The sequence below is a fragment of the Ascidiella aspersa genome, chromosome 9, assembly GCF_963924565.1.
Source record: "Ascidiella aspersa chromosome 9, kaAscAspe10.2, whole genome shotgun sequence".
NCBI lineage: Eukaryota > Metazoa > Chordata > Ascidiacea > Phlebobranchia > Ascidiidae > Ascidiella > Ascidiella aspersa.
This window is the reverse complement of record NC_139455.1, coordinates 26,232,674-26,243,507: the sequence shown is the minus strand read 5'-3', so window position 1 is coordinate 26,243,507 and position 10,834 is coordinate 26,232,674. Positions and strand designations below refer to the sequence as shown.

Genomic DNA, 10,834 nt, shown 5'->3' with positions numbered 1-10,834 from the left:
AATGGTCGGTATATAAGATAAACTTTCTGGTGATATTCAAGGTAAGTTTAGTTTAATTTGATCTTACAAGCACGATTGTTAATTTATATTGTCATTGATTCCAGCAACCAATACTCGATAAGTGACGTGATCTGAACTGACGTCATTACTGCACTCAAACAAGGAAAATGGTGAAATTACTTTGTGCATGTAAGTTTTTCATAATTAGGCCTAAATTTGACTTCAGACGAAAGGCTGCGTTGGACTTTAATTAGTTTTTAGTCGAGGCTTGACTTGAACAGGGGCGGCGGACAAATTGTTTGCGACTAAGTTTATTGCGAAAGCTTTCAGACACAAAACGCGAGGAGCAACATGATGATGTGTGACGTCATAACGAGCGATGTTACGTCACAGAATGTCTCAGTGACGTCAGAGGTATCTCTTGCTCCGCCTGGTGGTCGGTCTTTCTGGAATAAAACAAGGTCATTTGGGGCGGCAATGATAAGGAACAAAACTACACAGCATAAATACAAAGGTGGGTGGGTAGTAGTAGTTTGATAATATTATAGCAACAATATACGTTTAGATTTTAAATGGGTTAAGGGTTAGGGCGTAGATTAAACGGGGCCGTTAGGGGACGGGTGGGGGTTATATAGACTTACGGTCGGGGGCAATGGGTTAAGGGGGTTAGGGCGTAGATTAAACGGCGCCGTTAGGGGACGGGTGGGGGTTATATAGACTTACGGTCGGGGGCAATGGGTTAAGGGGGTTAGGGCGTAGATTAAACGGCGCCGTTAGGGGACGGGTGGGGGTTATATAGACCTGCGGTCGGGGGCAATGGGTTAGGGGGGTTAGGGCGTAGATTAAACGGCGCCGTTAGGGGACGGGTGGGGGTTATATAGACTTACGGTCGGGGGCAATGGGTTAAGGGTTAGGGCGTAGATTAAACGGCGCCGTTAGGGGACGGGTTATATAGAAAGGGCCTATTAAACAAAAGAGTAAGAGTAAAATACAATTGGACTCACTCTCCGCAGCAACATAGAAATCGAAAGCACTTCTTGATCCAGGTCAGCAGGGGATCTTTACTGACGTGTGACAAGTAAGCGACTATGACGAAAGAAAGGAACACAGGGATGACGCCGACGTAGAACATCCACGTGAATTTCACCTGCGAAGAATATTGTGGATGTTTACGCGAAAAATGTACTTGTTGAAATAGCCAATAAATGAGAATAAGGTGACGGGCGACATAATATTTATCAAACAAAATTGAAACAACTTACCTTTCTGAGAACAATGTCAAGGACTATGCTCAGTGGGATTGTCAGGCTGAGGGACATTGTTCCAATAAGTGAAGAAGTGTAAAGGCACCCCCTGGAAATAGAAATATATATATTTATATAATTAGAGAGATGGTTTATTTCTTGTATTTAATGTAAGTTGAACAGTTGTGAGACTAAACCTAAAAAACTATTAGGCTATCTCTTGTAATCAGGTATTGGATTCGACCAGATATTCATTACAGGAAATAAACACCATCTAACCAAACACAATACGAAGGTGTCTCGGTGACACTCGGCATAAATAGAATACTTACCACAGCCAGAGTAGTTCAGACACAACGGTTCCAACGAGCCCGTTCACAACCAGAAATACCGCTTTTGTTTTATTCGGGAGCTGGAAAGTTTCAAGTTTTAAATAATGAAGAATCACCAATCCGGACCACAGTAGAGTGCAAGAAAAAAGACCAACAAAACCTGGATAAGCAATGATTGCATTTAACATACTATATTGTCTTTATTTTATTGTTAGAGGTAGTAAAATTACCGGTTTTACAAAGGCCGTGAAAATAAGGTATACTTAAACTTTCCTACAATATAATAAAAAAACACAATGCTTTTGAGGTTAGTATGTTACTCAACAACATAAATCTTTGCACTGATCTCCTTCCACTCACCAAAGAACATAGGAACATCGAGTTTACTTTCAGTCCCAACACACCGCTTCAACATAACGAGGTAAAGTGCGTAACAAAAAGCGCCAAGTAGTGACCACATCACACCTGCGAGCACGTGATTGGTCAATACAAGGTGGTGGAAACTCGTTGAACCGGAACCAAGGGTGATTAGGACCAGCCCAACAACACTAGAAACAAAAATAGCGGCTTTCAAGTTGGAAATTTGCACTAATTTATTATTGTAGCAATATAAAGCAAATGCTAAAATAATCAGGATTTTCCTTCGAATAACAGAATCTGCCTGAATGCGAATGGTGAAAAACAAACACTATGATAAGATAAAACTTAATACAGAACTCAGCAAAATGAAAATCAGTTTTGTTTAGATATTATATTATGATAAATATATGTCGAACTAACCTTTCATCTAGTTTAATGCAAGTTATTGATTCAGAGAAAAAAAGTAAACATTACTGCATTAAAACGTTTGAATTAATAAATAATTGATCGCCGCCTCGAACCTTTAAGCAAACCAAAGAGCTTCAGAATGTCATATTTTATTCACTAATAAGATTCTACTACTAATTTATGCACCGCTACTAATTAACAAGCAATTAGCAAAACGTACCACCTATATATTTTCAAATAACTTTAAAAGGACCTATGTTAGTAAGGCTAATTATTTCAAATCCATAAATAAAACATTAAATTATGTTTTATTTGGAACGTTGACAAAATTCTTCCTACACCAAACTTTTATGTTTCGTATTTATTATTGAGTACTGTCTTAATAAAACACTTTTTGGTACAAATTGTTGACGCATTAGATTTCTATACTTACAATATGGTAACAGCGATAAACTTGGAGAGGGTGAATCGGTCTAGGGGACCGGAGGGGAACATGGCCGCAAGAACCAGTGTGAAAACACCCGAGAACGATGAGATTATGTTGACGACAGCGACGTCCGTAACGTTTAGCGCTTCTTGGTACGCGACGTTGCCCAAGAAAAACTAAAGAAAATAATCAGACCATATCAGCATTGTGGGCCTATTAATTTTTCGAGCACATAACAATCAGACGAACATTAAAACCTAATTACGTTTTATATCACCAATCTTAAGTCCGTAATTTTATTAATAAAATGAGATTTTAATACAACGTGGCCTAATTGATGCAAATGTGTACAACGGTATGGAACGTTCTACAGTTGTTGCAGACCAAGAATAAGGACAAATATCATAATCAAACGTGAGAGTATTTCTCTAAGTCAGCAAAAGCGTTTAGGGCGGAAATCGCTTGGTACCAAATGTGAACCTTTGAATGAACAAGCGTCGAAAACAAATACAACAAAAAAGTTGCTTTAGAGTATTTGATTAAATTTGTCTCACGAGCTTGGCCATACCAGGACCGCTGAGAGCTGTTAATTTGATTCCAGTTCAGAATAAATTAAAGTTTTTAAACCAAATACCATTATTTATGTATCTATGTAAATTCCTTACAATTATGGAGAATAGGAAGCTTATCCTGACGACTTGTTGCACCGTTAGGACACCATTCCTGGATCGACTGACCAGCTTCGCTCGAACCGCCGCGCCATAATTCATGCGAGATATCTGCGCATCCTCAGTAACTAAAGAAAAATAACATTAAATTATTTTAGTATTTCAAGTCCTAAGAATCAAAACAACAAGGTTTAGAACTGACCTGGTGAACCAAGCAATTTAATAAGTAACATTTCTTACCCCTACATATAAAATGCTTTTTTACACCATGGTCCCTTTGAAAATTTTGAGAAATCAATGTGATGGTTGCGCATGTTTTTGCTCTGCAAATGTCTTAATTGCTGGTTTAGTGGCAAAAAGAGCCGGCCGCATGTCATGGGACAGGCAACAGTAATGGCATGAACATTTCATTAGGGTATAAATTGCTTAGTTTTGCCCAAAATGTCGTGAAACTATCTTTCCCAAAGCTCAATCGGGTTGCCATCTCTTCTCGCGGCTTCAAGAGTTCATTCTTTTGTTATAATGGAGTAGACTTAGAGATAATAAACTAAACATATATTATTTTTTTCATGGCCCCTTTAAAAAAGGCTCATGGCCCACAGGTTGGGAACCCCTAAACAACTAATCAAAGTTTTTTTACATTCGCATGACCTTACATTGTCGTCCCCAGATGGTGGTGAGAATGTATCAGTACAACGACAGTACCGTCATAAAAACATAATAATTTGCATTATATAAACAATATTCGAAAGACGGTTAGTGTGGTAACTGGTGCTTGTGAAATGCACGAATGTTTAAATCCAATGGGGTACTAAAATATAATTTCCTGTGAGGCATTATGAATAGCTAATTGATATTAAAAAGCTGCAACATTCACCAGGTTGTCAAAACATTGTCAAGTAGAGTATTTGCTTTTTGAAAAACAATCAACAACTTTATTTTATTTCACTTTTTTTCCCGCCACAACATATTATGTTTGTCATGTGCATTCCTAGTTTAAAAGGTGGTTAAAACTTTTTACTTACCGTCCAGTTCTTTGACCTCCATAAGGTTGCTGAACTTGACGCGACTTTTTGACCGAACTCTCCTCTCGGATTCACTTCCACTTTCGAGCTCGGAGGCCGAGGGAATATTCGCCGGGACGTATATCGACTCCCCCTAGTGGAGCAATTAGTACATATTTCAAGTTCGAGTAAATGTTCAACATTTGGATTGGATATCAATTAAATTGCAATGCTCCACTCTGTACAACTTGCTGAACTCAAAATATCTTAATTTTGTAATAATTTGATAGTGTTTTTTAATACATGGATTTATCTAAGTTATACATAGTGTCAAAAGTATTTTAAAATAAGTAAAATAAATTGTTGTGTTCTATCCCTGATCATGGACAGAGTAAAGTTTTATAATAATGCTAATTATCCTGATAAATAATTATTTTCAAGTCGTTTACAAAAAGATAACAACTTTTTAATAGGGTTTTATATTACTTTACATGTGAAAAAATAAATAAACATTTAAAGTTTGAAACAAATGTTTAACATGCAGGTATTTACGAAAAAAATGCATAAAGTTTATTTGCAAGATACATTTTGCTTTAAATTGGGTTTAATATTATTTTATGGTCGTACTACAACCATCACAAATCACTGCAACTTTTATGGTTTCAACAGAGTTAACCAACTCACGAGTGCATCTTTTGCTTGCGAGTCACCCCCATCATCTGTGTCTTCCGTATCTGTCTCACCGACCTGACGAAAAAACACAATTTGTTGTAGGAACACTTGTTTGGTAAAACTAACAGAAAAATATATTTCACTGTAAAAAATAAGTTGCTTAAATAAATGGAAGTCCCAAAACTTGTCAGTTTGCTTTTTTTAGGTTGTTCGAAGTAGAATTCCAAGGTATTCCAGAATAATAGGTTTCGAATCTAGAATAACGAATCCAGAATAGCGAATCCTAGTATATTTTTATTAAATTATTTAACCTCGATTTTGTTTGGGGAAAGGATTAATCTTAATCTACCCTACAGGGCCCCCAATCACAGCAATAAATCGCCCAAACAATTTTCTAACATGTGTACATTATAACAAAAAAAATCTTCCAATGTTTATCATTCTTAACAACTGTCATTTGAAGCAGTTGTGTAAACTGTAATATGTCAACTGTCCAGGTTGTTGCCAAAACCTAATATTGTGCCAATAAAATGAGTACAACGCAACACTGCACACAGAAGTCTTCAGTAATTCGGTCCTGTTTTTTAAGCATTGTTCTTTTTTGATTAACATGACCTGTTATGCAGTTAAATAATGTACTGCAAAAAATACAAAGTTACTATTGCCATAACGAATACTTGACAATTACACTGTGCATAACTGCATAACCTCGCTGAATATTGGACTAAAGTTGACCTTAAGTAACCCTATAGCGCATAGGAAAATTGCAAACTCCGTTATTAGACGAACGTTATCGTTAGACAAAACGTTATCGCAAGTAATTGGTCGCCCGGAAAAATCCTGACGGTGCACTACCTGGTTACATTTAAAGCAAGAACTATAAATTGATCGTAGCAGCGACAGGCCAACTTACCACACGCGTTTGTACGATTAGGCGCAACAATCAGCGGTATCCCATCTGGATTCGAATCCAAGGATTCGATATTCTACTTTGAACATCCCTATTCATGGCACACTTGCAGTTTAATATATATACACTGGCAGAACCTAATATTAAATGTTAGTTTAAAAGAAAAATATAACAAAGTACTTCAACCTTTTCAAACTAGTTAATATTATTGATTTAAATAAATACTTAAATGCATATTGTTTTACAATCATTAGTTTAAAGCACTGGTTCTCAAACATTTATAGGTTGTATCACATTTAAAAATTAAACAAACAATAAAGTTATTTTCTAGTATTACAAAGAGTTTCACCGTACACTAAAATAGCTCACATGTATTTAAATCTGCAGTTAAATTAATGCAAAGTATTCATTTATTGTATGGGCCGAAAATTTATTTTCGGGACATATGTTTTTTTTGGTTTGTTTCAGACCGTTTTTTGTCCAGAGTTTTACAGGAAAACTATAATTTGGAGAGACTTCAAATGTCCATACAAGATGGAGGCGTATATGTAGATGAGCCTTTAAGGGTTTAGAAGTCTATTTACCCAGGGGCCTTCAGCTGGGGGTAGAAATTGGAAACAAAATATGACGTCATCGCAAAATTGTTTTTAGCTCTGTACTCCAACTTAGCGGTAGCAATATTACCCAAAAAGGATATGGTTAAAACGAAACCGGCAGACTGTCTCGCGTTACACGACAAAGGGGCACTGTTAAATCAGCGAAACAGATTCCGCCAAGGGAGTACATTCTGCTTTGAAACGCCAGACACAAGTATGTCAATACTTACAGCCGAAACCTAAACATCTTCCCTGCCATCGGCTGTTATCTGCAATTACGAAAACTGTCCATTATGTTTTTATAAGCCAATAGGTTTGTGTATTTTTATTTATCAATGCATTAGGCAAACCACAATATAATCCTTTAGAGCATAATGGTTGGAGGTTGTAGTAAGACCATAGGGCTTTGATATTCTTATTACAATATAATCCATTCTTTGAAATGTATCATGTTACTCTAAAAACCTGTACTACGGTATGTAGTGGCTACGGTGTGTTATGGATTCTACACTAAAAGCTAACATTGTATAACGTTGTGGCCATAGTATGATTTAGCTCGTTTTAATGGAATCATTGTGCAATTCTATAAGATTTACAAAGGTAAACTTTGTATCTCATGCAGCTCTTTGTAAAAAAACTTTTGGTTTAAATGTTTAAAAAACGATTCTCAATTGAAAAATTATTTTTTCAAATTTAATGTCACAATAATATGTCAATTGCAGTTTTAGGATTTTAGGAAAATCATCTTTCATCCATTATGTCACAGTTGGGCGCACAAACGTTTGACGTCTTTTTCGCAGCTGCAGTCTGGGGGAGTTTATACTGCTCTGTAGTGAAACTGATGCCTGACCGCCCTAAACACCGCATAAAATATAATTTATGTTTATTGTCGCGTACAAACTGCAGTGATGTGGTTCTAGTGACCTCCAATGCACCTCATGGGAACGAAAATACATAATGAATAGCAAAACATAATAATCAAACCGAATTAGGCTACGATTAATCAGAACCGGAACCTTTTAAGCGCTTGCGATTACCCAACAACGTTTATTTATTGCTTCACTACCATAAAAATATAATTATTCGCAAGGATTAGGAAGAATTACAATTTTGAATTTTAACTGGAAAAATTAATTACACAAAAACTGTAAAACTTTTCACTTGCAATGGTAGAATATAATGGGCAATTATAAAATGAAATCAGTTTCTTTTTTGTGGTTTTGGAAATTTTGTTTCCTGTTTTAAAAGAACTAAATGAGTTTGCCGCAAACTATTAAGTGGAACATGCACTAAATGCTTTATTAATGCACAAAGCAAAATATTTTCACTTTTAGCCAAAACACACACTTCAAAGAAACCTTACAATCTCCATTACCAGGATTATCATTTAAAACGCAAAGGCTGGCATAAGTTATGTTAAAAGTCGAATATTGGTTAAGATCCATTATAAGTGTGGTACAACTTTAATATTTGGTACAGCTGTTCGGACTATAATTTCGATAGCCATAATAGGTTGAAAGGAAAATGTTGTGGAGGCTGTTTCGCGCTAATAAGTGACAAAGGGGCACCTTGATTGCAGCGAAACAGATTACGTCAAAGCGTTGTATTTTGCTTTAAAACGCCAGAAGCCAGTATGCCAAACAAATACAGACAAAACCTAAAAGTCTCCCTGGCCATCGGATGTCATATGCATTTATGGAAACTGTTTAGTATGTTACCATAAGCCTTTATATTTCGCAGTATAACCAGTTCATCGGAATGTATAACGTCATTTTAAAATTGTGCGCGCATTCTAAATTTTTATCTTAAGAAACAGTTTAATGAACTCTAGACCATATTTTTTACATAATCTCTGCTAAACAACATGATGGTTTAAGGGGCATAAAAAGGCCGGAAACGTCATAACGTTTTCAACTTTAAGAAACTTGCTGTTTTCACGCAAAACAGACCGCAAACAAGCGGTTCAGTTAAGTGTTTTTGCGCAAAGCGCGAAAATGTTTTTTTTAATTGTTCTTACCATGTTCATTGTTCTTATTTAAAAACGGATTTTGTTAATTGTGCCTCAAAAGTTTTGAGGGTCTATAATCTGGTACTCATAAAGTTAACCTTTAAAAATTGACATATTCGGCTCTCATCTTTAAAATTTATGTTTATTATGTAATTTTGGTTTATAGGTTTAAAATTATGAGCGGGTCCTATTTTTTCGCAATAAAAAAGTGTGACGTTAAGTTATTTGACACTCTCTACGCCAAGGGTCTCAAACTCAAATTGCTCTGAGGGCCAAATGAGGACGTGTAAAATGCCCAAGGGCCGCAATTTACAATAAATAAGAACACAATAAAATATAAACACGTGTAGGCTGATTTTAGGCTATAGTTATTTGTTCTGGCTACTTTACTGGCAGCGTTTATCAAGGACAAGGATCTCGATATTGGGCTTCAAATTGTCGACAGAAACAAATCTTAGAGTTGCCTGCAGATGTGGACTGCCTAATATTGGCAAAGAAACTTCTTTGTTTGCAAAATGCTGGTTTAACTTTTTATTTTTTTACTTTGCCCTGGTAAGCATATTATGTATCGCGGTGCGAATCACATGTTTGTTTTTCAGGCCTAAATAACCCAACAATCGGGTGCTATGGTGGAAAATTAATACAAAAAGTTAATTTGAATTTAGATAAAAAAAGATGATGAAGAAGGTTGTAGATTTTTGCGATTTTGGCCCAAGGGTTAGGATAGCATTTTTTGAAGGGCGTTTGAAAAAAAAAATTCAAGAATATTGTTTTGTTAATGAAATATTTACTCCCGGGTGGAGAATCTTAGTTTTGTTTATCGTTTATCTTTGGTTTTGGGGGAATCAAAAATATTTTTTTAATGGATTGCAGGTTTTTTATTAATAGGGGGGAAATAAGTTTTATTTGGTTTGGGGGGAGGGGGTAAAATCGATAGGCAGTTTTGTTTTGTAAAAATATTTGAATCTACGTCAGAAGTGAAGGCAGGAAATTTTCGGCCCATATTTGTTTTTGCTTGCAGAAACAAGACAAGAGAAAATACAACTTAATGTAAAGCGTAAAACGAATAAACCAAAGTATAATACGTAATACTACCAAAAATAACCTGGTAGAACTCTATTTATAATGACCCAATTATTGAATCACCCATGAAAATAAGGCCCTGAAAAATACCCCATGACAAAATATATAACAACCGCAACCCCGTCTAGTTGCTATTTAAAATTAATTTTTTAAATGTTACTTCAACAGAAACAACTCAACCCTTGAAGTTGTTAAATATTAGTTTACATGTGTTTAAATCCTCAGTTAATTAAATTCAAATCTTTTTTATCGCTAGTTTACAAGAACACATATTTCTACTGAAAAAAATCGGCTCAAGGCTATACACACCAGTTGATATTGCCCAGGATAGTCATCACATGCGCATCTAATGCACTGACGACGCCACGATGGAACGAACAGGAATCCAGCGAGGTAGATGGAGAACATGGAGGTCTTTATGTAGGTGCTCATGTATGGCTTGTTATAATCATAATCACTAAACAGGAACTGTACAGACAAAAACAATTATTTCCTTGTTAATAATACACAGTGATATACATTCTGTAGCCTAATGTTTAAAATCAATCTTTAAAACTTCTAAAAATGCAATCTACCTCAATTTAATGAAGTTAAAAAGCACTTAAAAAAACAAAAGATTGAAACAGTGACACACTTTTAAAGTAAGTTCATAGCAATGATTTTCTTTATAACAGCTTTTTGGAAATTTGGGATTATGAATATGTTATTTCAAGTTTCAATAAAGTAACAAAATCTAGTGGAAACAATTAAATTTCAACATACTTTTTAATACTCTGCCTCTATTCAAATTTTGGTAATTTTAAGAAAGAAATATTCAACTAATTCAAAGCAAGGATATTTTATGACTAGGCTTTAAAATTTACAAAAACCTTACCTTTGTTGCCTCAGACGAAGCAACCCAGATGACATCGACTAAAATGAGCAAAAATATTCCAAGACAGAATCTAGATTTCTTTCTTGTCAATGGTGGACGAACGTTTGGTGAAATGTAGTCATTTTCAGGTGATTGAACGGACATTTTTAACAAACAACAACATTTCTGTGTGCTTCTAGCTAGTACATATTGCTGAAATAATTAGCAAATGATTATAGTTTGAAATATAGATGCGAATAATTATTTAA

At 35.4% G+C, this 10,834-nt stretch overlaps 1 protein-coding gene across 1 annotated transcript; it reads right to left on the bottom strand.

The window, feature by feature from the left end:
* Positions 1-306: 306 nt before the first annotated feature.
* On the bottom strand, positions 307-10,774 carry LOC146134692 (solute carrier family 35 member F5-like). The gene is made up of 11 exons (XM_083396816.1): positions 10,587-10,774; positions 10,022-10,180; positions 5,128-5,190; positions 4,465-4,597; positions 3,437-3,567; positions 2,778-2,947; positions 1,937-2,124; positions 1,577-1,736; positions 1,263-1,353; positions 1,005-1,147; positions 307-446 (listed from the first exon to the last, which is right to left on the bottom strand). The coding sequence occupies exons 1-11, from the start codon at positions 10,728-10,730 to the stop codon at positions 383-385; spliced, it is 1,446 nt and encodes a 481-aa protein (XP_083252942.1). The 5' UTR covers positions 10,731-10,774; the 3' UTR covers positions 307-382.
* Between the last annotated feature and the right edge of the window lie 60 nt (positions 10,775-10,834).